The sequence below is a fragment of the Macaca nemestrina genome, chromosome 15 (assembly GCF_043159975.1).
Source record: "Macaca nemestrina isolate mMacNem1 chromosome 15, mMacNem.hap1, whole genome shotgun sequence".
Lineage (NCBI taxonomy): Eukaryota > Metazoa > Chordata > Mammalia > Primates > Cercopithecidae > Macaca > Macaca nemestrina.
In genome coordinates, this window is record NC_092139.1 from 18,286,801 (window position 1) to 18,313,838 (window position 27,038).

A 27,038-nucleotide genomic window follows, 5' to 3' on the forward strand; every position below is an offset into this window, starting at 1 on the left:
TGTCAATTCTGCCAAATTCTATTGGTCAAAGTAGCCCACAGGACGGGCCTGGTTCAAGGGGAGGGAAACAGACTCCAGCCCTTGAGGGTAGGGGCAGCATCCACCAGGGAGGGGGAGGGACAGTGGGCTGCCATGTTTGGAAGCCACTTACCATAGGTCCCAAGGGCAAAGTGGACAAAAGGTGTGACATGTCATCCTGAAAAGAGATATCTACCTGGCCAACAGGATTATGAAGAGATACCCAAACCTACGTGTTTATAATTTGCAGGAAAATGCAAATTAAAAGAAATTCAACAACATGCCAATCAGACTGGGGAAAATAAGAAAAGCAGACAATCAGTCCTGGTAGGATACAAGGAAACAGAAACCCCGCCAGCCCGGCCAGCAACTTGGAAGTAATTAGGGGTATTCATTATCTGTATTTCCTATGACCGAGAAAACTACCCCATGGGTCCTAAGGAGACAGTGTCAAAGGATATTTGTGCCATGGTTGTTTGAGGCCACCAAGGTGACCATCACCGGGGGAGTATTGAAATAAAATATTAAGGAAAACACAGGAACACGTAGAAGTGATGAACTACAGGTACACCGAGTGACAGGTTACACACAGACATATTCCAGTATGGGTGTCAAACAGATACAGAGTCAAGTAGGTGGAGAAATGGAGGTGGTGATGGTAGTTGTAAAAAAGAGATGAAATAAAAGTCACTAAACAAGGAGTCAATAAGCCTCATTGGAATCCTGGCTCCATCTCTAACATGCTGTGTGACCTTGAGCAGATTTCTTTACTTTTTTTTTTTTTTTTTTTTTGAGACTAGATCTTGCTCTATAAGCCCAGGCTGTAGCCCAGGCTGGAGTGTGGGGTGCAATTATAGCTCACTGTAACCTTGAACTCCTGGGCTCAAGTGATCCTCCCACCTTAGCCTACTGAGTAAAAAGGACTACAGGTGTGCACCACCATGCCTGGCTTATTTTCTTATTTTTTGTGGAGACAGGGTCTTGCTATGTTGCCTAGGCTGGTCTCAAACTCCTGGCCTCAAGCAGTCCTCCTGCTTTTGCCTCCCAAAGCACTGGGATTATAGGCACGAGTCACCGCACCTGGCCTACTATTTTGGATTTCGATTTTTTCATCTGAGAAATGAGAGCACATGGGGGGGTCTCAAGAGGAAGTAGAAAGCATGCAAACTAGCTAATTTGTGGAGAGTTCAGTGAAAGGTCAAGTTACAAGGTGAGTAGAGAGTAGGGGGACCACAGGAAAAATGTGGGACCCCAGTGCTGAGAAATCAGGGAGCGAGAAGTGGAGGAGCACCTCCCAGCCCAAGACCTTAAGGGAGCAAGCTCCCTGATGGGATCTGGGTCCAGGGACACAGCTGGCTCTTGGTGATTGCAGGAAGGTGAGGGCTCTTCCTCTCCTCCATCCCTCAGCTCTTCTGCTGGGGAGTCAGGGCTCCTTAGAGAAACCAACAAACAGGGTGTGCATGCGTGTGTGTGTGTGTGTGTGTGTGTGTGTGTGTGTGTGTGTGTGTGTTTCTTATCAAGAGAGAAGGAGAAAGATTTCTTTTAGGAATTGACTCACACCATTGTGGAGGCTTAGCGAGTCCAAAATCTGATGGGGAGACCAGTAGGCTGGAGAGCCAAGAAGGTGCTGCAGTTGGAACCTGAAGGCTGTCTGCTGCAGAGAGTCCTCTTGCTCAGGGAGGGTCAGTCTGTTGCAATATTCAGGCCTCCTACTAATGGATGAGACCCACTCACTTTCTGAAGGGTGATCCGCCCTACTCAAAACCCGCTTACTCAAATGTTAATCTCATCTCAAAGCATACTCACAGAAACATCAAGAGTGATGCATAACTAAATCTCTAGGCACCACAGCCCAGCCAACTTGACACATGAAATTTTATGTGTTGCACCGACAGGAGCCAGAATGCAAGGGGGGCTTTGATGCAGCCTGTCCAGGTCCACCTCCCGGATGCAGGGCAGGGAGGAGGAGCATGGGGAGGGGTCTGGAGAAACAAGCTTTGAGAAGAGTATGGCACAAAGGGTTGACACATCAGAGCTTGAAATCTGGTGCCAGCCCTCAGCCAAGTTTTGTTTGTCCTCTTCCCAATGAGGTTTTTTTTAAACTTTTATTTTATTTTATTTTATTTTATTTGAGACAGGGTCTCGCTCTGCAGCCCAGGCTGGAGTGCACTGGCCTGGTGTGATCTCAGCTCACTGTAACCCTCATGTCCCAGGCTCAGGTGATCCTCCCACCTCAGCCTCCAGAGTAGCTGGAAGTGCACACCATCACGCCCAACTAATTTTTCTATTCTTAGTGGAGATGGTGTTTCTCCATGTTGCCCAGGCTGGTCTTAGACTCTTGAGCCTCAAGTGATCCTCCTACCTTGGCCTCCCAAAGTGCTGAAATTATAAGCGTGAGCCACTGTGCCTGACCCCTGGTGAATTTTAAATTATTATTTGCTAGTCATTAAAATTTAGGAGATTTCACATAAAAATCTGGATTTCTGCTTCTCTTGGAAAGGACAATACCAGATCTAACAATATGAGACCCTCACTGGCATCTGGCAACAATTGTTTGGAGCTGAGTAGTTTGTGGAGGAAATCTTAAGTTGGAACATAAGCATTCATCAGCCTCAGTCCCCACCACTCTTTAATGTCTTATACTGGCTCTCCTTGTTCAACTCTGTCACTTTCCTGGCTTGTGAAAGTATTTGAATCTATGACCTTTGAATTGCATGATCTGGGAGGTCTATTTCAGCATTAGCAGTCATGGGTTCTAATGACCTAGAGCAGCACTACCCAATGAACTTTCTGTAATGATGGAAATGGTCTATAAGTGCCCTGTGCAACACAGTAGCCACTCGCTATGTGTGGCTATTGAACATTTGTAATGTGGCTAGTTCAAACTGAGATTTGTCATAAGTAGAAAATTGTAATATGAGAAAATAAGTGTAAAATATCCTGTCAATTTTTATATTATTTACATGTTAAAAGGATATTTATGATATGTTACATTGAGTAAAATATTTTATTAAAATTAATTTCTGTTTTTAAAAATTCAATATTTTAAATTTTAAAAATGTTATGTATCAACTTGGCTGGGCCATAGTGCTCAGATATTTGGTCAAGCATTATTCTGGATATTTCTGTGAGGATGTTTTTAGATGAGACTAACATTGGAATCAGTGGACTTTGAGTAGGGCTACTAGAAAAGTTTAAATTATGCATTCGGTTCGAGTTAGCTCACATACTGTTGCTATTGGATAACACCAGCAGTATAGGAAGATTTTGGCTGCTTCTCTGTATTCTCAAACCATCTGGACAGTGGCAACATTGAAGAAGGCTGAAGAATTCAATGACTCTAATATTCTATGCAGCCGGGTGCAGTAGCTCACGCCTGTAATCCCAGCACTTTGGGAGGCTGAGGTGGGCAGATTACTTGAGCCCAGGAGTTTGAGACCAGCCTGGGCAACATGGCAAAAGTCCATCTCTACTGCAAATAATACTCTGTGGATCTCTCATTCTGATCCCAGGCCAGGCTCTCCAGGAAGATCTGAAGGCTTACCTCTTCCTCTTCCTCTTCTGTCTTATGGCTCTGAATCCTCCACCCACAAATTCCCCTGAACAACGCTGATTCTATTTTTGATGATTCAGAAGCACCTTCCGGATGTTGTGGGACTTGAGGTCAGGCCAGCCTTATATAGACAGAGGTAACTGCCTACATATACCAAGAAAAGCCAAAAATATCTTTTGCCTGTTCATTCCCTATGTCCCCATGCTCCCAAATCCTACATATCCACCCGAGGCCTTCTGGAAACAAACTGCCTGGTCCTTATCCGACCAGCTCCCTAGTGCCTGTGCAGAAACTGGGCAGATGCTGGTGGCTGGCTTCTAGGACTGTTTCTGTCTGACCAGCACAATGCCCTGAAGTTTGCTATGTGATAGGATCCAGGCCAGGGTGACCTGGTGAGCATCAGAAGTCTCAACAATCAGATGTGAGCAGACAGGGGCTCACTTGGCAGAGCTGTCCCCCCAGGCAGGAGGGATCGAGGTGTGAGCATTTACCTATTGCTTATTGAACACTCTATATGCATTATCTCATTAAATCCCAAACAGTCCTTAAAGTAGGTACTGTATTACCGTCATTATTGCAGAGGATGCACAACTTCAGAGAGGGACAGTGTCTTGCCCAAGGTCACACAGCAGAGTAAGTGGCAAAGTTGGCATTTGAGTTCGGGTCTGCTGCCTCCAGTCCAGGGCCCCTGGAGTTTGGGAGAATAGCTAGACACCTCCTTGCAGCCAGACAGCTAACAGCAGGCCTGACTGCAGAAGGTGAAAATTGATGGTCCTCATGCTGGCTTTGGCCTATAGACCTGTTAAGATTGGTCTGCATGGTAGTCTTTCATTTAAAAAAAAAAAAATGCTGACATTTACATTAAAAAGAGAATGACTGGCGTCTTTAGAAAAGCTGGAAAATCTGGTCGTGGTGGAGCTCATTTTCAAGGGGCTTTGATCCTCAATTTGAGATGAGTAACAGCTGACCAGACAGGAGGGAGCGAGGGGGCTACACTTTGCAGCTCACTGCTATTTGCATTCATCCTGCTTTGTTCATGACCTGAGCAGGCTGGTCACTGCGGGTACACAAGTTTGCTGCTGCTAATCTGCCTCATGTACTTAGTTCTTTGCAGACCTGGTGGCTGGCCTAACGTCCTGGAGGGGTACATGGTCTGGGAAGTGTGTTAGGGTTCTGGCCACAGGTATTCCATTCAATCACTGTGTGACTATGAGAATGTCACTTCCCCTATCCAGGCCGCAGGACATTCCCCTTCCAGCCTGAGAGTGACCCAGGCAACATGTCCTTATGAGGGAAAATGACTGTGCCCCTACTGGTCCATCCCACAGAGGGGGAGCCTGGGGGGCTCAGGGTAGGCCTGCTGGGAGTGATGAGGTACAGAGATGCTGGAGAGGTGTCTGCATTTCAGATAGGAACTGGCTTTCAGAACAGCCTGAAAGCAGACCTGCATGGCAATAACTGCAGAGGGTGTGCATGGGGAATTTACATTATTGAGTACCTACTATTTGCAGTACCAGCTGCACTATGAAGTAATCACGAGGTCTGTGAATTATCCCCTCCACAGCAGCAGAGCCCAGTTCCTAACTGGTATACCCTGAAGCCAGCCTGCTGGTTAGAAATCATGGCAGTGCCATTAATAGCTGAGCGGCGTGGTTGGCGACGTAGCTCTCTGTCTCAGTTTTCTGAGCTGAAGAATGAAAAAAACATCCTTACCATAAAGAGATGTTCAAAGTAAGGGTTCAGTGAATTTGAAGAGAAATTGTTTAGAAGAGTGCCTGATACATAGTAAGTGCTCAATAAATATTAACCATTATTTTCATTAACCTTTTTTTTTTTGAGACAGAGTCTCACTCTGTACCCTGGCTGGAGAGCAGTGGCATGATCTCAGCTCACTGCAACCTTACTTCCTGGGTTCAAGCGATTCTCCTGCCTCAGCCTCCTGAGTAGCTGGGACTACAGGTAAGCACCACCACAAACCAGTGAATTTTTGTATGTTTAGTAGAGACAGGGTTTCACCATGTTGGCCAGGCTGATCTCAAACTCCCGACCTCAGGTGATCCACCCGCCTCAGCCTCCCAAAGTGCTGGGATTACACACTGCGCCAGGCCTCATTAATCTTTTTTTAAGGGGAGAAAACAGGTAGAGAGATATTAGGTCACCAGCCCAAGCTCTCATAGCTAGCGAGGGACAGAGCTGAAATGTGAAGCCAGGTCCAAGTCAGGCTAAAGGGGTCTAGGGAAGGAGACCGGAGCCACTGCTCCCAGAACTTGGCAGGGATCTGATTATCACCTGAGTCCCAAGAGCAGAGATCAGGCTCCCCTTGGGGCGCACAACTGTGGAGTGGGAGGGAAAGGGGAGCTATGTGGTTTCTCTGTGCCTCAGTTTCCTTCTCTGTAAAATGGGGCTAATTCTACCTTCCTGCTACCAAGATTAGAGACATTGCTTGGGAAAGGCTGTCTTTTTCTCTTCCCACACCTTCCACCCGCTCCTGCCTGTGGGCAGAGGATGAGGCAGCTTGCCCAAGCCTCTGGGAGGTGGACCCCGAAAAGGGCGGGACAAGGCAGCCAGGAGAGCTTCATTAAAGAGTGGAAAAGCAGAAGTGACAGGGATTCCCAAGTCCCAGCAATTCCCCCACTTCCTCTCCACCTGCCACGGCTGCCAGCGACCGCCCGCCTGAAACCACTGCTGTTCGGGCAGCATGCCAGGCCACCCAGGAGCAGCTGAGCACCTTGTCAAGACCAGGTAGGTCTGGGAACTTTGGACACTGAGGGCTACAGGTGAGAAAACAGTCAGCTGTTGGGGGTGATAGATATGAACCCAAATCTTCAGCTCCACCATTCCCTGGCTGTGTGATCTTAGGCAAATCCTTACCTCTCTGAGCCTCAGTTCCCCATCTGTGAAATGTAAGGATAATGACATCTACAAGACTGTTGCCAGAATTGAATAAGAAAACGCATCCTTAGGACTTAGCACATGCTTGGCTCAGAGTAAGCACTCACTAAACAGCAGCTAGTTTCCTTGCCATTTTCAATACCCCGTGCAAGAATTGTCATCCAATATGACTTAGGACTGGCTTTCAATCCTTACAATGGTTTTTATTATTAGCTATTATTCTAAAAGCTACTGTGTTCCAAATATTAATTATATAGTAGAAGGGGCTGTTTAGTCCCAAATTCAAATGCCTTCGGGAGCTGGGAAGGGGATGTGCCTGTGGGAGGCCACCTGCGTGTGCAGACAGACCGTTCCTTGATCAGCGGGATGCAGTCTGCAGGGTTGCTCCCCTGTCGAAGGCAAGTAGTGGATACTCAGCTCCAGTTACCTGTTGCAAAGGTGGGAGCTCTAACCCAGATCTCATTTCTCAAGAAAAGCTGGAAACCCAGATTTTAATGTGAAACTTCCTTATTTCCAAATGGGCGCGGCTTACACACACACACACACACACACACACACACAAACACACACACACAGTGGGCCACAATAAAGCACATTTGCATATGATTCAGCCTTTAGGGCTTCAAGATTGTGACCTCCACTCCAGCCCCACAGGCCTTACTACATCTCCACTTCCCACTGTTCTGGTTCTCCCAACTCCCTATTTCCCAACACTCAGAGCACAGAACCTTTGCACACACTGTTCCTTCTGTCAGGGATGTCCAACTCCCTTCTTCACCTACAAACTGATACTTGTCCTTCCACCCCCAGCTGGAATGTCACCTCTTCCAGGAAACCTTCCTGACTCCCAGGTAAAACTGGGTCACTCTCCATCTATCCCACCCCAGTCCAGGCCCAGGCATACCTTGCTCAGAATTCTTTTTTAATGAACTTAAACGCTGATGATCTATTTAAGTCTCCTCAATTAGACTGTGAACTCCTTTAGTGGGACCAGGACTTAATTCTTGGGGTCCACAGGGGTCAGCACAGAGCTTGGCACAGAGGAGACGCGAGTGAACGTTTACATCGTTGACATAAGTATCGTCAGAGTAACAAGTGGTGCAGTTTTATAGGATCCTTCTTCTGTGTCAGACCCTGTGTAAATGCTTTACATGCATTATTTCATTTTATTGTCCCAGAAGTCCTTTGACAAAGGTATCTGTATTAGTCTGGAATCACTGAGTTGCAAGTGACAGATTGATCTTGCACTGCCTTGAGAAAAACAGACATTTTCTAGTGTGTGGTCCGGCATAGATTTGGGCTTCAGGCATGTCTGGATCCAGGTACTCCAGCAAGGCTACTGGGACTCTCTGTTTCCTAACACTGTTTTCTTTGTGTTACCTTCATCCTAGGCCAATCCATACTACATGGTGGTCCCCAAGGCTTGAGGCATCCCTCCTACCAGCTTAGCTTTCAAGGCGACAAAGAGCAGGGGGTTTTTTTTGTTTTTGTTTGTTTGTTTTGTTTTGTTTTGTTTTGTTTTGTCATTGCAGCAAAGCCCTGAGGAAAGCTCTCTTGGCACCTCCAGTCAGGTGTAATCCCTGCACCAGTCACCGTGGCCGGGGGATCAGAGGTACTTGGATCAACTAGACCCAGTCACATGCTTATCCTTCAAGCTGACGATGGTGGAGCAAGTCAGCGGCTTTGCCTGTAACCAACACAGCGATAGCCTCCCCACCACCCTCCCTGCCCTTTATCATCATATTCCCGTATAACCTTTCTGCCTGCTCTCACTTAAGAGAATGTATGATCTCTAACCTCAACTGGGCCTCAGTGTTGCCCAGCACATGTTATTGCCCTAGTTCATTTGTTCTCCCACTTTCCTGGGCAACCATTTTGTACTTTCTTCTTCCTCTTCAAGCATCCGTCACCTCCTCCAGCATCTTACCTTCTCTGCTGGGCTTGCTTCCTGCCAGCCTGAGCAAACAGAAGCAATCAGTCATGCTACTCCCAGTGAATATTTTTGGGGCACTCACAACACAGCAGACACTATTGTAGGCACTCGGGACATATCAGTGATCAAAAGGGACAAAGTCCCTGCCCCGGTGGAGTTGACTCTAGTGGTAGATAATAGCTGATGTGATGCTTACCATGTGCCAGAAACAAAGTGACCCCAGGAGATACCTGCTTTGATTGTACCATTTTATAGATGAGACGGCTGAGACACAGAGAGGTAATGATACATACCCAAGGTCACAAAGCTGGCAAGTGGTGGAGCAGGAATTTGAGCCCAGGCAGTCCAGAGGTTATACCCTAAGCATTACTCTGTTCTGCGTATATCAGAGGATACTTTTCACAAGTGTACACATGTTGCCTGTTCATTCACCATCATCTGTACCTATTTCCTCTGCTTTCCCACCTGCTATTAAGGATGAACGACCCCTGCTCCATTCTAAGAGCAGCCCCACCTTGCATGTTCTCAGTCTCACCCTCTGCCCCCACCCCTACAGGTGTCATTCCAGGGAGTCTCCCCTTTGTCAATGTCTCCCCTCTCGGTGAGATCTCCCACCTGTAAACATGCTATAGATTTCCTCACCTTACATGAATCCTCTTGGTCCAATTTCCCATAGCGACCAGCCACTGCTTCATTTCTCTGCTGTTTTACTGCAGAAATTACTGGAAAGAGTTGTCTATATCTGTGTTTCCTATTCTTCTCCTTCCCATCTCTCCTGGACCCAGTCTAGTTGGGTTTTGGCCCAAAAGGCCACCAAACTGTCCCTGCCAAGGTCAGCAGTGACCTCTAAGCAGCTAACAGGCATTGCTCAGTCTTCATCTTTCTTGACCTGTTGGCTGCATTTGACGTACTTGATCACTCCCTTCTCCTTGAAACATTTTGTTTACTTGGCTTCCTAAGCATCACATTGGTTTTCCAGTCTCCTTTGCTGGTTCCTTCTCATCTAAGAGCCCCTAACTTTGGAGTGCCCTGAGGCATGTCCTTGGATGTCTTTCCTCCCCAGTGACACACTCTCTTGAGGAATCTCATCGTGCACCGTAGCTTTAGGTGGGGATATAAAGTTGGGAGACATCTATAAACCAATGATTTCCAATGTTATAACTCCAGCCTGATTTCCTCTCTGAATTTCTGTCTTCTATTTCCAACCACCTTCTCAAAACCTCCACGGAATGGCTCAACTGAATCTCCAATTCAAGAGTTCTGAACTGAATTCCTCTTCTCTCCCCCTCCACTCAAACCTGTTTTGACCACAGAGTTCTCATCTCAAGAAATGACACCTCAGTGCTTCCAGTTACTCAGACACAAAAGCTCCTCATCATCCTTGACTCCCCTCTTTCTCTCACACCCCACAACCAATCAGCCTCTGCAAATCTTGTTGACTCTGCCGATAAAATGTGTTCAGAATCCAAGTTTTCCTTACTATTCCTCTGCCATAGCTCTTAATATAGTGCAAGCCCATGAAGGTAGCGACTTCGTTTTTTTCATTCCTGTTTCTCCAATGGTTAGCACAAAGTCGTTGCTTGATAAACGCTTGTTGAACGAATAAATATAAGGATAATAGAATATAAAAGTTCCTCACAGGCCAACTAGTCCACCCTCCTCACCCCTAAATTATAGAGGAGATCCTGAAGTTCAGAAAGAATAGAAGGTCCAGAATCATACAGCAAGCCACCAAGACTATGAATTCAAGTGAAATTGTTTCTCTTCTCTCTCCTCTTACTCATTCTCTCTCTTTCACCTGTGCTTCTCGCTCCATGACTCTTTCATTCTCTTGGACCAGTTGCCTTCACAAAACTGTAATGATGGACTCAAACAGGACAGACTTTCATCCTCACGTCCTCAGGAACTGCCTCTGAGTTGGGCTCTTCCCTGACAGTTCTAGCAAGAATAATCCTGGGGAAGGCTCTGATTGGTTCAGCTTGTGTCACGTGGGTATATAGTGAGTTACTCTGATGGGTCCACGTGGGTAACTAAAAGGGTGGATTCTGTTAGCAGAGCCTGCTGATGGGTTTGTGGGGCAGGGGCAGTGGACAGACACCCATCCACCTCCTGATAGAGATGCCCCTCAATTTCCTTGTGTGCAGGTGGAGGTCCTGGGACTTGGGGCTCTGGAAGGCCCTCGCCCCACTGCAGGCTGCCTGGGACGCCTTCTCCCAGCCTGTTCCGGCCAACTGTAGCCAGCTGCTGACCCAGCTCTTCCTGTGTGCCTCCCTGGCCGCTGCTGCTGCGGGTCTGGTTTATCACTGGCTGGCATTCTTGCTGCTTTATCCTCCTGGACCTTCAGGCATGGTGGCCACTGTCTGTGGCCTCCTGGTCTTCCTGAGCCTGGGCCTGGTGCCCCCAGTCCGCTGCCTGCTTGCACTCAGCGTGCCCACCCTGGGCACGGAGCAGGGACGCCGGCTGCTCCTGTCCTACAGCACTGCCACCCTGGCCGTTGCTGTGGTGCCCAACATCCTGGCCAACGTGGGTGCAGCCGGGCAGGTGCTGAGGTGTGTCACCGAGGGTTCCCTGGAGAGTCTGCTCAACACCACTCAACAGCTGCACGCAGCATCCAGGACTCTGGGCCCCGCAGGCCAGGCAGGCGACCGGGGCTTGACATTTGAGGCCCAGGACAATGGCTCTGCCTTCTACCTTCACATGCTCAGGATCACTCAGCAGGTCCTGGAGGATTTCTCTGGCCTGGAGTCCCTGGCCCGGGCAGCAGCACTAGGGACCCAGCGAGTGGTCACAGTGCTGTTTATGCTGGGCCTCCTAGTGGAGTCGGCATGGTACCTCCATTGCTACCTGACAGACCTGCGGTTTGACAATATCTACGCCACACAACAGCTGACCCAGCGGTTGGCACAGGCCCAGGCTACACACCTGGTGGCCCCTCCACCCACCTGGCTGCTCCAGGCGGCTCGGCTGAGGCTGTCACAGGAGGAGCTGTTGAGTTGTCTTCTAAGGCTGGGGCTGCTTGCCCTCCTCCTGGTGGCCACGGCTGTGGCAGTGGCCACAGACCATGTAGCCTTCCTCCTGGCACAGGCGACCGTGGACTGGGCTCAGAAGTTGCCAACTGTGCCCATCACGCTCACGGTCAAGTACGATGTAAGTGTGATGATGGGAAGAAGGAAGGGAGTCGTTGTTTTGAGAGAGGGGGGCAGTCTGTTAAACCCTTGACTTGTGATTAAATTTGACTTGCCTCCAAGAAATAGCCCGTGAATCAGCCATGGGGCCCTGCACCACGGGTAGTGGGACTCATTGGATACCCACAACAGCCCTAGGAAGTGGGTTCCATTTTCACTTCCTATTGCAGTTGAGGATGCTGAAACCCAGACACCTTAAAATAACTTGCGTCCAAGGTCACCCATCACAAGTGGCAGCATGTCCTAGCCTCATTTTCCTCATTGGTACAAATCAAATCAATCCTCCTAATCCTACGAGGCTATTGTGTCTTACAATGTGATATTGTCCTAAAGTACCTAGTAAGCTCCATGGCACATAAGAGATATTTAATAAAGAGTGGCTGTTATTAATAGCTCACATCTGTCTATATCAGACTGGAGGAGGACTTTGGAATGGGCTTGATCAGAAGGCAGCCAACTATAGCCTTCCGGAGTCTTTGTAAAGAAGGTATTTTTTAGAACACAGCCATGCCATTTGTCGATATATTGTCTGTGGCTGCCCTACAAAGGCAAAGTTGAGTAATTGCAACAGAGACTGTATGGCCTGCAAAGCCTGAAATATTTACTATTTTTAAAATGATATAGAAAATATTTACTATCGACTTATAATCAGATATATTACTATCAGATCAAGAGTTGTATTTTTCGATCCTTTCTTTTGCCAGAGATCTTTTTATTTTTAATTTTGAGTAGAGAGGTCTCACACAAAAGTCCATTGCATAAAACATATCAAAGTGTCAGACTCTGAGCTAATAATATTAACAGCTTATATTTATCAAGTACTTATTACATACTAAGAAAGTGTTTTTCAAACTGCACAAAATCAATTTAATCAATTTAAGAAGTCACAGACAGTTTTTTAAATGAAATAGAATCGACTGGAAAATTATAAGATTATATCTTAGACAATAAGGGAGTGTATGGGTTTGTGAATATTTTCTTCAGTTATAATACAATCTGTGCTTTCAAGGTGCTGTAAAATGCATTTCTTTTCTTTCCTTTTTTGAGACAGGGTTTCACTCTGCTGCCCAGGCCAGAAAGCAGTGGTGCAATGGTGCAATGGTGCAATCACAGCTCACTGTAACCTTGACCTCCTGGGCTCAAATGAGCCTCCCACTTCACCTACCTTGGCCTTCCAAGTAGCTGAGACTACAGGCATGCACCACCACCCAGTTAATTTTTCATATGTTTTTAGAGATGGTGTCTCACTATGTTGCCCAGACTGGTCTCGGACTCCTGGGCTCAGGCATTCTTCTCACGTCAGCCTCCCAAAGTGTTGGGCTTACAGGCGTAAGCCACCATGCCTGGCCTGTAAGTCGCGTTTCTTACCATAGGTCACAGTAAAGAAATGTGTCAGGCAATGTTCTAAGTATGTTTCCTGATTTACTGTTTTTCACCAAATCTCAGATAGTCATCAATTGCAAGTCACATCATTATTTTATGTATCCTTAGGGCAGAAAATGCTACCAATTCAACTTTGACACAATGTTTTCTTATCATTTAGAATTTTAATTGTATTTGTATAAAATAGTTCATTTATGATTTAACATAGGTTTATTTTGTCATATATTTCTCGTGCATACATAAAAAAAAAAATAGGGGGCTTGGCATGGTAGCTCATGCCTATAATCCCAGCACTTTGTGAGGCTGAGGTGGGTGGATCACCTGAGGTCAAGAGTTCAAGACCAGCCTGGCCAACAACATGGTTTGGCAAAAGAACCTGTTTCAGACTCCTAGTCTCATTGGGTGCTCCTCAAACCCTGGGATTGAGGTCCCTCTCAAACCCTCAAACCCTCCTCAAAACGCTACCAATTCAACTTTGACACAATGCTTTCTTATTTAGAATTTCAATCAAAGTTGAATTGGTAGCATTTTGAGGAGGGTTTGAGGGTTTGAGGAGGACCCAATGAGACTAGGAGTCTGAAAAAGATTCTTTTGCCAAATAAAAATCACCATACAAATGTTACTATCGTTAGTATCTTTGAGCAGAATATTTTAGAGAAAACAAATTGTCTATGGATGTTTGCTCCTTGCTGAGTCCTTAGTGAATACTTTAGAGGTCTTATTCCATCCATTTCTTCCTTCACAGAAATGGGGTTATTTCTGTACCCATTTTGCAGATGAAGGCAGGGAAAGCTGGACAAGCCTCCTCTAGAGGTGGGGAGTGGCCAGCGGGGCCCTCAGTTGACGCCGTCTTTTTCTCCTTTCTCAAGGTGGCATACACTGTCCTGGGCTTCATCCCTTTCCTCTTCAACCAGCCGCCCCCGGAGAGCCCCTTCCTCTCTGTCCACAGCTCCTACCAATGGGAGCTCGGCCTCACCTCCGCCCGCTGCCCACTGCTACCCGCCCGGCGTCCCCGCGCGGCCGCCCCGCTGGCCGCGGGGGCCCTGCAGCTCCTGGCGGGCTCCACGGTGCTCCTGGAGGCCTACGCCCGCCGCCTGCGCCACGCCATCGCCGCTTCCTTCTTCACAGCCCAGGAGGCGAGGAGGGTCCGCCACCTGCACGCCCGGCTTCAGCGAAGACACGACAGGCACCAAGGCCAGCAGCTGTCCCTGGGGGCTCCTTCCTGCGCCCCACACCCAGACCTGCCTGCAAGCCTCCGGCATGGATAGACTGCAGGCTGGATGCCTTGAAGAACCGAGAGCAGAGAGGGAGAGGGGAAAGAGCTTTGGAGTTGCAGAGACCTGAGTTGTAGCCTCGGTCCTGTGCCGCCTCCCTGTGTGACCTTGGGTAGGTCACTTCACCGCTCTGAGCTTCGGCTTCCACCTCTGCATAACGACTGCATATTTACCATTGATGGGACCTGTTTCCCACGCAGGGATGTGGTCAGGATGGAAGGAAATACTGGGCGTGATAGGCCTGGATAACTGGTAAAGAACTGTGCAAAGGCGAAGACAAGGGGTGCAGAGACAGCTCATGGTTCCTCCAGGCCTGCTGGAGATCAGGCTATCTCATCTGCACCAACTCCATCTAACAGGCTCATCTCATCTCTACCTGTTAGATGGAGAACTTGCATCATGAATTTCTCGAAATGCTCCTGGAACTTATTTATATGCCTCAAAATCCTGTAAACTCATTTATAGTAACCCACAGTTTTAATTTTATAAATAAATGTATTTATTAAATCTTAGATTATGTTATTCCTCTGCCTCGAATTCCTTCAGGGTCTTTCCATTGCCAGGATTAGATTGCCAAATTAAAATATAGGACACTTAGTTCAACTTGAATTTCAGATAAACAGCAAATACTTGTTTAATTAAAAACTTAAATGAAATTTAACAGAGTTTAACTGAGCAAAGAACGCAGCCCCCAGAGCCAGAATAGGTTCAGAGCAACTCGGGGGGGGTGCAACATGGTCAGATAATGTTTATGGGCAGAAAAAGGAGAGATATACAGAAAACACACGTGAGGTACAGAAACAGCTCGATTGGTTACAGCTTGGCATTTGCCTTATTTGCACACAGTTTGAACAGTTGGCCACCTTTGATTTATAGCTTCAATGCTATTCCCATCAAGCTATCATTGATTTTCTTCACAGAATTAGAAAAATCTACTTTAAATTTCATATGGAATCAAAAACGAACCCATATAGGCAAGGCAATCCTAAGCAAAGAGAACAAAGCCGGAGGCATCACGCTACCTGACTTCAAACTATATTACAAGGCTACAGGAACCGAAACAGGATGATGCTGCTACCAAAACAGATATATAGACCAATGGAACAGAACAGAGGCCTCAAAAATAACACCACACATCTACACCCATCTGATCTTTGACAAACCTGACAAAAACAACCAATGGGGAAAGGATTCCCTATTTTAAAAATAGTATTGGGAAAACTGACTAGCCATATGCAGAAAACTGAAACACCTTATACAAAAATTAACTCGAGATGGATTAAATATTTAAACATAAGACCTAAAACCATAAAAGCCCTAGAAGAAAACCTATGCAATACTATTCCGGACATAGGCATGGGCAAAGACTTCATGACTAAAACACCAAAAGCAATGGGAACAAAAGCCAAAACTGACAAATGGGATCTGATTAAACTGAAGAGTTTCTGCACAGCAAAAGAAACTATCAGAGTGAACAGGCAACCTACAGAATGGGAGAACATTTTTGCAATCTATCTATCTGACAAAGGGCTATTATACACAATCTACAAGGAACTTAAACAAATTTACAAGAAAAAAGCAAACAATCCCATCAAAAAGTGGGTGAAGGATATGAACAGACACTTTTCAAAAGAAGACATTTAGGCAGCCAACAAATTTGTGAAAAAAACTCATAATCACTGGTCATTAGAGAAATGCAAATCAAAACCACAATGAGATACCATCTCACATCAGTTAGAATGGCGATCATTAAAAAGTCAGGAAACAGCAGATGCTGGAAAGGATGTGGAGAAATAGGAACGCTTTTACTCTGTTGGTGGGAGTGTAAACTAGTTCAGCCATTGTGGAAGACGGTGTGGTGATTCCTCCAGGATCTAGAACTGAAAAATACCATTTGACCCAGCAATCCCATTTCTGGGTGTATACTCAAAGGATTATAAATCATTCTACTATAAAGACACATGCACATGTATGTTTATTGCAGTACTATTAACAATAGCAAAGACTTGGAACCAACCCAAATGCCCATCAATGATAGACTGGATAAAGAAAATGTGGCACATATACACCGTGGAATACTATGCAGCCATAATGAGTTCATGTCCTTTGCAAGGACACGGATGAAGCTGGAAACCATCATTCTCAGCAAACTAACACAGGAACAGAAAACCAAACACCGCATGTTCTCACTCATAAGTGGGAATTGAACAATGAGAACATATGGGCACAGGGAGGGGAATATCACACACTGGGGCCTGTTGGGGGATGGGGGCAAGGGGAGGGATAACATTAGGAGAAATACCTAATGTAGATGACGGGTTGACGGGTATAGCAAGCCACCATGGCACGTGTATACCTATGTAACAAACCTGCGTGTTCTGCACATGTATCCCAGAATTTAAAGTATAAAAAAAAAAATTTTGATTGGCTTTGCTTACCTCTGATGATCTTGAGATCTAGGAGAGCCTTAAGGTTCTTGGCAAATAAATAAATAAAAGCCATTTTTTATAAGGTTTGAGCAGATAGTACATTTATTTTGTTGTTTTAAAAGATAGGTGAGAATTAAAATGTTTAAATGGTGTTTACTTCCAAGGTGATTCTTTTCATATTGTTATTATTATTATTAGAGATATTATCTTGCTTAGTCTCCCAGGCTGGACTGGACTGCAGTGGCACAATCTCAGCTCATTACAACTTGCCCTCTTGGGTTCAATCGATTCTCGTGCCTCAGCCTCTTGAGTAGCTGGGATTATAGGTGTGCACCACCACCGCTAATTTTTTATTTTTAGTAGGGACAGGGTTTTGCCATGTTGACCAGGCTGGTCTTGAACTCCTGACCTCAAATGATCCGCCTGTTTTGGCCTCCCAAAGTGCTGAGATTACACACATGAGCCACCATGTCTAGCCTATTTCCAAGGTAATTCAATGAAATCAATAATTTGAGTTGGTTTCAGATCTTTTTCTTTAATGAGGAACAACTGTAATATGGGTACAAAATTTTAATGCCCAGGAAAAATTGGCCCAGTCCTTATGGAAATTATATTGATTGAGATTTTTTTCAAACTACTTTAGTTGTGTTTACTATTATTAACATTAAGTGCCAGGCACGGTGGCTCACACCTGTAATCCCAGCACTTTGTGAGGCCAAGGCGGGCGGATCACAAGGACAGGAGATCGAGACCATCCTGGCTAACACGGTGAAACCCCGACTCTACTAAAATACTAAAAATTAGCCAGGCATGGTAGCAGGTGCCTGTAGTCCCAGCTACTCAGGAGACTGAGGCAGAATGGCATGAACCCGGGAGGCGGAGCTTGCAGTGAGCCAAGATTGCACCAGTGCACTCCAGCCTGGGTGACAGAGTGAGACTCCGTCTCAAAAACAACAACAACAACAACAACAAAAAACAAAAAACATTAAGTGGCATTGACTTAGATTAAGTAGTAACAAAAACAAGTATGAGACTTTCTAGTGATTTTTGATCCCAAGGGGTTTATCACTGATGGGCCTTCATATGTGTACTTGAAAACAAAATATACACAAGTGTTGTACTGGTTTGAAAATTTTAGTGGTGAAAGTTACCTGGTCAGTTGACAGTACTGTATCTAGAAACCAATCTTGGAAATGTATGATGATGCTTTTTTATTTATTTATTTTATTTTATTTTTGAGATGGAATCTTACTCTGTCATCCAGGCTGGAGTGCAGTTGGGTGATCTGGGTTCACTGCAACTTTCACTTCCCAGGTTCAAATGATTCTCGTGCCTCAGCCTCCCAAGTAGTGGAGATTACAGGCGCGTGCCACCATGCTTGGCTAATTTTTTAATATTTTTTAGTAAAGATGGGATTTCACAATGTTTACCGGGCTGGTCTTGAACTCCTGGCCTCAAGTGATATACCCTCCTCAGCCTCCCAAAGTGCTGGGATTACAGGTGTGAGCCACCATACCTGACAATGATGCTCTTTTAAATAGCTGAAAAGAAATTATTGTATGCTTGTTCTTACTTTGTCATTGTTTTGTTGTATAGCATTTAAGTGAAAGGAGATTATTTATCCTCATACTGAATTTCCAAAAATGATATTTGTATTTATCATATTTTAGTGATGGAGAGAAATGTTAGTTGTCTTACTTTGATAAGTTCAGCATAGGACCTATCACATTTTTTATGCTTTTAGCCACAATTCTGTCACTAGAATGCTAGCAATGAGACATATGCAATGAATAACCTAACTACTTTAATACTGTAGTTTGAAGTGCTGCAGGCAGTAGCTCCTAAACACCAAATCACAGTGTTTTAATTTATGACTGATAGGATTTTCTGGAGTAAAAATATCTATTAACTAATCCTTGTGCTGTTAAATTACAGGGTTTTGACTCTTGGGTCTGAAGAAGGCATTGGCTCCTGCTTAATCCTGAGCATTGACACCAGTCAAAGCCCTGTCATCAGACCTGGGAGAAGCCGACAATCAAAATGATTGGCTTTTATTTTATTTTATTTTATTTTTTTGAGGTGGAGCCTCACTCTGTCACCCAGGCTGGAGTGCAGTGGTGCAATCTTGGCTCACTGCAACCTCCACCTCTTGGACTCAAGCAATTCTCCTGCTTCCAGCCTCTGAGTACCTGGGCTTACAGGCACGCACCACCATGCCCGGCTAACTTTTGTACTTTTAGCAGAGATGGGGTTTCGCCATGTTGGTCAGGCTGGTTTTAAATTCCTGACCTAACGTGATCCGCCAGCATGAGCTACTGTGCCCAGCCATGATCTGCTTTCAAAAGACACAGGGCTAGCTGGGCACAGTGGCTCACGCCTGTAATCCCAGCACTTTGGGAGGCTGAGGCAGGTGGATCACAAGGTCAAGAAATCGATACCATCCTGGCTAACACCGTGAAACCCCATCTCTACTAAAAATACAAAAAAATTAGCCGGGTGTGGTGGCGGGCACCTGTAGTCCCAGCTAGTCGGGAGGCTGAGGCAGGAGAATGGCATGAATCCGGGAGGCGGAGCTTGCAGTGAGCCAAGATCATGCCACTGCACTTCAGCCTGGGTGACAGAGTGAGACTTTGTCTCAAAAAAAAATTATTTCAGTTTTTCTATAAATTAAACATTAACACCAAAACCACACTGATGCAAGGCCAGCATCTGGGCCTTCCTGGAGCATTAATCTACTCTTTAACAGAAAATTGTAAAAGATTATAAAAAGTTTATGGAACTCTTACCTTATGATCAAACTGATTACATTTGGATAGATTTGTTTATAAGGTTTTATTAAAATTAGTTTTAACATTAATAATATACCATATAAAGGTAAAATTTGGTTTTCTCTTGAACAAAATGTTCATGTAAGAGATAAGAGATTTTTGAGTAAAACTACAGAAAAAGAGAGTCTCTCCCTCTTAGTTGGCCTCATGCTGTCTTTATTAGGGCTTATTGTTTGCGAAGCTGAGTCTCCTCACTCTCAAAGGGTAAGCTGTTTTGTATTATCATTTTTGCTAAATGAATGGCTATTTTATAGTGACCTGTATAATCCTATTTTGTGATGTCAGGTGTCTCAAAACTTTGATCTCTGACAAACTTTCCAATGGCAAAATTTCAAGTTCTAAATTCAGTCTTTTTGATCTCAAACTAACTTTTTTGGGTATAAGGTTCCCTGAAGTCCAAGAGAGACATATTAGGTGTATTTGGGTTGTTTGTTATGTTAGAATTATGCAGGAAGCATTGTCAATCAGAGGTGGTGTTCAGCTTCCTTTGGGATTTATTTATTTTTTTATTAGATGGGTCTTGCTCTGTTGCCCAGCTGGAGTGCAGTGGCACAATCTCAGCTCACTGCAGCCTGTGCCTCCCAGGTTCAAGTGATTTTTGTGCCTCAAGCTTCCAAGTAGCTGGGATTACAGGCATGCATCACGACGTCCAACTGATTTTTGTATGTTTAGTGGACGTAAGGTTTTGCCATGTTGGCCAGGCTGGTCTTGAACTCCTGACCTCAGGTGATCCACCCGCCTTGGCCTCCTGAAGTTCCGGGATGATATGAGAGTTCTAAAATTCTGATATGTCTTAATATATGTTGTCACAGTAATTATTATTATTATGTTAACTGGTATGCCACAGGAATAACAAAATACCCTCGCTAACTGCGCCTTTATGGCTGTCTTAAAACTTTTGCCATCCACAATTGTAATTTTGCTTTGATCCTTCTCAAAAAGTGACTTACATTCAGCTACAGTCCAGGGCTTTCTTCTTTGGGGAAGTTTATGAAAAATTCAACCTCTTGAATGCAGGTTTCTGATAACTTTGTAGACTGTGCCGTTGGATTAGAGAGAAAACTTCCAGGGCACTAACTGAAATGCTGATATGTTCATAAAGATTGCTAACTCAATATGAAGCATACCAGAAGTTGATTGCATGGACTGAATTAATGGAGACTGAAATAATTTTTTATGTTTTTTTCGTTTGAAATATTGCTGATTTTGTTTTGTTTTGTTTTTCAGAGCCTGGATAATTATTTTTCTTTGGAGCTTTTATTGCCTCTGAGTATACTTTAAGTATATTGAATACAAGGTGCTTTCCTCAAACAGAATTTGAGGCATAGTTCTCTCTATGCCTAATTTCTTCATAATTTATAAATTATTTGTGAATATTCTTAATTCATGGCAATGTGTTTGCTTGCATACATTCAATAAGAATCTATTTTATTTTATACTGTGACACAGGTGGATGAACTGGCTATTTTCCCAGGTCTTTGACTGAAATGGCCTTGTGAGAGGTTCCAGCAAGGCCAATTTAAGAGAGCCTATGTGGACAGTAATTCTTGCTGCACTTTGTGGAATAATCAGGCCACGTTTATGGGACTGCAGCTTATTTTGCAGGTGGGTTTGTCTTGCTGAGATTTGTCTTTGGTGGAAGTAGGGGACTGGAAAAAGAAAGATTGTTTCAGAAGAAAAGGACAGTATTAGATTAACCTGTGTGATTCCTGGGGGACCACATAGTTACCCATGGTATGAGGCTACCCAGGATGCCCCTCCTCAATATGAAGCAGCTGGAATGATCAACAAGATTCCTCATGAATGAGGAATTGATATTTATGTATATACTATATTATTCTTTTTTTAAGATGGGGTCTCGCTCTATTGCCCAGGCTGGAATGCAGTGGTGCTATCTTGGCTCAACCTCTGCCTCCTGGTCCAAGTGATTCTTCTGCCTCAGCCTCCTGAGTAGCTGGGATTACAGGTGTGCACCACCATGCCCAACTAATTTTGTGTTTTTAATAGAGACGTTTCAGTATATTGGCCAGGCTGGTCTTGAAATCCTGACCTCAAGTGATCTGGTTGCCTCAGCCTCCCAAAGTACTGGGATTACAGTCATGAGCTACGGCGCCCAGCCTATTTTTCTCAAAAAACAAAACAAAACAAAACAAAAAAACACAAAAACTGTAAACCATTTAAATTTAGCAGTGGAGGGTTTTATACCAACTTTAGTGACACTAAATGCTAATAAGTTCTGATAACCCACTATCACTGGACCAACCTGTACTATAATTTTTGTCATTATTTTAGAGTGTACGGTTAGAAGTTAACCGTAAAACAGCCTCAGGCAGGTCCTTCAGGAAGTATCCAAAAGAGGGCATTGTTATTATAGGAGGCGACAGCTCCATGCCTGTTATCCACCCTGAAGACCTTCCAGTGGGACAAGATGTGGAGGTGGAAGACAGTGATATTGATGATCCTGACCCTGTGCAGGCCGAGGCTGATGTGTGTGTCTATGTCTTGGTTTTTAACACAAAACTATTAAAAAGTAAAAAAAAAAAAATTAATAGATAAAAGCTTATAAAGTAAAGATATAAAGAAAATATTTTTGTACAGCTATACAATGTGTGTTGTAAGTGAAGTGTTATTACAAAAAAGTAAAAAAGTTAAAAAAATTTAAACATTTATAAAGTAAAAAAGTTACAGTAAGCTAAGGTTAATTTATATTGAAGTAAACAATTTTAATTAATTAGTGTGGCTTACGTGGGCAGTGCTTGTGAAGGCTGCAGTAGTGTACAGTAATGCCCTAGGCCTTCACATTCACTCACCACTTACTAACTCACCCATAGCAATTTTCAATCTTGCAAGCTGCATTTATTTATGGTCAGTACTCTATAGAAGTATATTTTTTTAAAAAATCTTTTTTTTTTTTTTTTTGAAACGGCGTCTCGCTCTGTCGCCCAGGCTGGAGTGCAGTGGCCAGATCTCAGCTCACTGCAAGCTCCGCCTCCCAGGTTTACGCCATTCTCCTGCCTCAGCCTCCCAAGTAGCTGGGACTACAGGCGCCTGCCACCTCGCCCGGCTAGTTTTTTGTATTTTTTAGTAGAGACGGGGTTTCACCGTGTTAGCCAGGATGGTCTCGATCTCCTGACCTCGTGATCCGCCCGTCTCGGCCTCCCAAAGTGCTGGGATTACAGGCTTGAGCCACCGCGCCCGGCCAAAAAATCTTTTGTGCTATATTTTTACTGTACCTTTTCTATGGGCCTGTGAGGCCTGTGAGTTCCCGCGTCCACCAGCTCCCCCCGCAGCCGGCTCCCCCCGCAGCCGGCTCCCCAGTGGTCCGCTCCGGTTGCCAGGTGCGGATTCTGTTCCTAACCTAAGCCTGTGTGTTCTTCGCGGCTAACTGTGGCCCCGACAGGCCTGGGTTACTGCGGTGGCCGCAGCCAGAGCAGCCTTGGCGCTATGAAGGAGCCCGGGGCTACCCCTCAGCCTTACTGGGGGCTTGTCCTGGAGGAGCCACGCAGGGTTGCGGCAGCACTGCCTGAAGGCAGGAGACCAGATTCGACTCCTTACGGTTTTCCATGGAAATTGGTGATATGTGCAGCTGTCGTTGTATTTTTTGCTGTTCCCTTTTTCTTGTGGAGAAGTTTTAGATCGGTTAGGAGTCGGCTTTATGTGGGAAGAGAGAAAAAGCTTGCTGTAGCACTTTCTGGACTAATTGAAGAAAAATGTAAACTACTTGAAAAATTTAGCCTTATTCAAAAAGAGTATGAAGCCTATGAAGTAGAGTCATCTTTAGAGGATGCCAGCTCTGAGAAGGAGGCAACAGAAGCACAAAGTTTGGAGGCAACCTGTGAAAAGGTAAACAGGTCCAATTCTGAACTTGAGCATGAAATACTCTTTCTAGAAAAAGAGTTAAAAGAAGAGAAATCTAAACATTCTGAACAAGATGAATTGATGGCAGATATTTCCAAAAGAATACAGTTTCTAGAAGATGAGTCAAAATCCCTCAAATCCCAAGTAGCTGAAGCCAAAATGACCTTCAAGAGATTTCAAATGAATGAAGAACCACTGAAGATAGCAATACAAGATGCTTTGAATGAAAATTCTCAACTTCAGGAAAGCCAGCAACAGCTTTTTCAAGAAGCTGAAGTATGGAAAGAACAAGTGAGTGAACTTAATAAACAGAAAATAACATTGGAAGACTCCAAAGTACACGCAGAACAAGTTCTAAATGATAAAGAAAATCACATCGAGACTCTGACTGAACGCTTGCTAAAGATGAAAGATCGGGCTGCTAGGCTTGGAGAAGACATAATGGATGATGGTAACTTGGAATTAGAAGTGAACAGTGAATTGGAAGATGATGCTAACTTAGATAATCCTCCAAAAGGAGCTTTGAAGAAACTGATTCATGCAGCTAAGTTAAATGCTTCTTTAACAACCTTAGAAGGAGAAAGAAACCAAATTCATATTCAGTTATCTGAAGTTGATGAAACCAAGAAGGAGCTCAGAGAGCATATTAAAAATCTTCAGACAGAACAAGCATCTTTGCAGTCGGAAAACACACACTTTGAAAGTGAGAATCAGAAGCTTCAACAGAAACTTAAGGTAATGACAGAATTATATCAAGAAAATGGAATGAAGCTATACAGGAAATTACTAGTAGAGGAAAATTACCGGTTAGAGAAAGAGAAACTTTCTAAAGTAGACGAAACGATCGGCCATGCCACTGGAGAGCTGGAGACCTGCAGAAAGCGAGCCAAAGATCTTGAGGAAGAATTTGAGAGAACTCTTCATTTTTATCAAGGAAAGATTATTTCCCATAAGAAAAAAGCACACGATAATTGTTTGGCAGCATGGACTGCTGAAAGAAACCTCAATGATTTAAGGGAAGAAAATGCTCACAACAGACAAAAATTAGCTGAAACAGACTTTAAAATTAAACTTTTAGAAAAAGATCCTAATGCACTTGATGTTCCAAATACAGCATTTGGCAGAGAGCATTCCTCCTATGGTCCCTCTCCACTGGGTCGGCCTTCATCTGAAACGAGATATTTTCTCTATCCTCCAACTGTGTTGGAGGGTCCACTCAGACTCTCACATTTGCTTCCAGGGGGAGGAGGAAGAGGCCCAAGAGGCCCAGGGAATCCTCTGGACCATCAGATGACCAATGAAAGAGGAGAAGCAAGCTGTGATAGGTTTACCGATCCTCACAGGGTTCCTTCTGGCACTGGGCCCCTGTCATCTCCGTGGGAACAGGCCTGTAGGATGATGTTTCCTCCACCAGGACAATCATATCCTGATTCAGCTGTTCCTCCACAAAGGCAAGACAGATTTTATTCTAATTCTGCTAGACGCTCTGGACCAGCAGAACTCAGAAGTTTTAATATGCCTTCTTTGGATAAAATGGATGGGTCAATGCCTTCAGAAATGGAATCCAGTAGAAATGATACCAAAGATAATCTTGGTAATTTAAATGTGCCTGATTCATCTCTCCCCGCTGAAAATGAAGCAACTGGCCCTGGCTTTTTCCCTCCACCTCTTGCTCCAATCAGAGGTCCATTGTGGCCAGTGGATATGAGGGGCCCGTTCATGAGAAGAGGACCTCCTTTCCCTCCACCTCCTACAGGAACCATGTTTGGAGCTTCTCCAGATTATCTGCCACCAAGGGATGTCCCAGGTCCACCACGTGCTCCATTTGCAATGAGAAATGTCTATCCACCGAGGGGTTTTCCTCCTTACCTTCCCCCAAGACTTGGATTTGTCCCCCCAACCCCTACATTCTGAAGATAGAGTGAGTTCCCTTGAGGGTTGGGTCTGCCTTCAAATGAGCCTGCTACTGAAGATCCAGAACCACGGCAAGAAACCTGACAATATTTTTGCTCTCTTCAAAAGTCATTTTGACTATTCTCATTTTCAGCTGAAGTAACTGCTGTTACTTCAGTCATCACACTTTTGCTCAAATTGAAACTGAACGGAATTATAATTCTCAGGATAGTATATTGTAAATAAGGATGAATCTTATGAGTAAATTATTTCCATTTTATTTTATTCTAGATAGTATAACTATTTTAATTTGATTAACTAATCCACTGTTATAGAAACAATAGTGGGAGTTTTACATATGTAATCTTGCGGGTGGGGAGGCTTTAAATTTTAAAAGCCATGGCATTATGCCAAGAACTGGATTTACTGTGGTTGTAGACAAATGTGAAAGTAACTTTATGCTTAATTAAATAAATTTTAGTTGATTTAAAAATATATATAGGTTGCATTATTCTTCAGGTATGGAGAGACCAACAGATCAAGAGTCGATTGCCACTGAAAAGAGAGTTTGTTACTCACAGATCCCAAGAGAAGGGAAAGTGCTATGCCATGCAGCACCGAATAGGGAGGCACTATGGTCAGCAAGAAGGCAGGAGTGATGGAAAAACATGGGCAAGAGCCTTTACGGTGGTTTCCACGGGAAGGAATAAGTGAGGCAAGATGAGCAGGGTTAAGGTTAGCTATTATAGTTTCAGTAATTTCAGCAGGCTCTGGGAATAGGGGCTGTCCCTAGTTGTCTGGTACCTGGCCCTGGAGTGCTTAGGACAGAGGAACAGTGGCCTAGAGTGTGTGAGTCCTATGGAAGGCTGATGAAGTAGGTAACTGGGAGCATGAGCTCTGGACTGGTTAGCTTGTGTGTGAAAAGCACACTCATGGGCAAGATGTTTACTGTCTCTAGGAATTGGCTAACCCTGGGAGGGACAGGCCTGACAAGGTCAGCAAGGCCCTAGATGTCGAAGCGTCAGGATACATAAAAATATGTGGTTGATATAGCATCAGAGCCTCTGTCTTCACGTGGCCTCTGATGAAGGGCTCTAAAGTGAGCTCCCTTAGGGGATGTCAAAGGTAGTTCAAGAGAGCAGAAGCCACAAGGCAACGTAAAGCCTCAGTGATATCTAAAAGAAGATATTACTCCTTATATCACGGTGGGTGTACACCTTGTGATATTATTTGTAATATCTAAAAGAAGATATTAGGAGGAATATCTCCCTTAGATATTACAAATCATATTTTCAAAGGATGTCCACCCCTGTGATATTGGAGAAATACCTCCCTTAGAAATTACAAATAATATCATCACAGGGTGTACCCCCACTGTGATATTAGGAGTAATATTTCCCTTATATATCATGAATAATATCATTACAGTGTGTACATCCACTGTGATGTTAGTAGTAATATCTTCCTTAGATATTATGAATAATATCATTACAGGCTGTATATTCACTGTGATATTAGGAGTAATATTGCCTTTAGATATTATAAAAAAGCAGCCGGAAAGATCAACGCCCAGATTCCCCATGAATGAAGAATTGACAAAAGGCGGGACTGAAAAGGACCCAATAGTCCGAAAGACAGTTCTTTCGGATAGACATAGAAACTGACCCTTCTGGTCTTAAGGCCTGAAACTTATACTGATTTTATCTGAGTTCCTTCCTCAGGAAAGGACCCCAGACCTCTCAAAAGGTATCAAAGAACTGAAACTCACCAGATCACCACATGCAGACAATGA

General features: G+C 44.5%; 2 protein-coding genes across 2 annotated transcripts; both read left to right on the forward strand.

Annotated features, from left to right (window-relative positions):
- Positions 1-6,269: 6,269 nt before the first annotated feature.
- OCSTAM (osteoclast stimulatory transmembrane protein) lies at positions 6,270-14,853 on the forward strand. Its single transcript, XM_011766952.3, is given in 5 exon segments — positions 6,270-6,313; positions 10,541-11,543; positions 13,834-14,188; positions 14,191-14,252; positions 14,254-14,853. Coding segments are annotated over 5 exon segments (1,698 nt in total). The 3' UTR covers positions 14,488-14,853.
- Positions 14,854-22,875: 8,022 nt separating this feature from the next.
- On the forward strand, positions 22,876-25,710 carry LOC105496481 (cTAGE family member 2-like). The gene is given in 2 exon segments (XM_011766951.3): positions 22,876-25,246; positions 25,248-25,710. Coding segments are annotated over 2 exon segments (2,469 nt in total). The 5' UTR covers positions 22,876-22,939; the 3' UTR covers positions 25,410-25,710.
- The last annotated feature ends 1,328 nt before the right edge of the window (positions 25,711-27,038 follow it).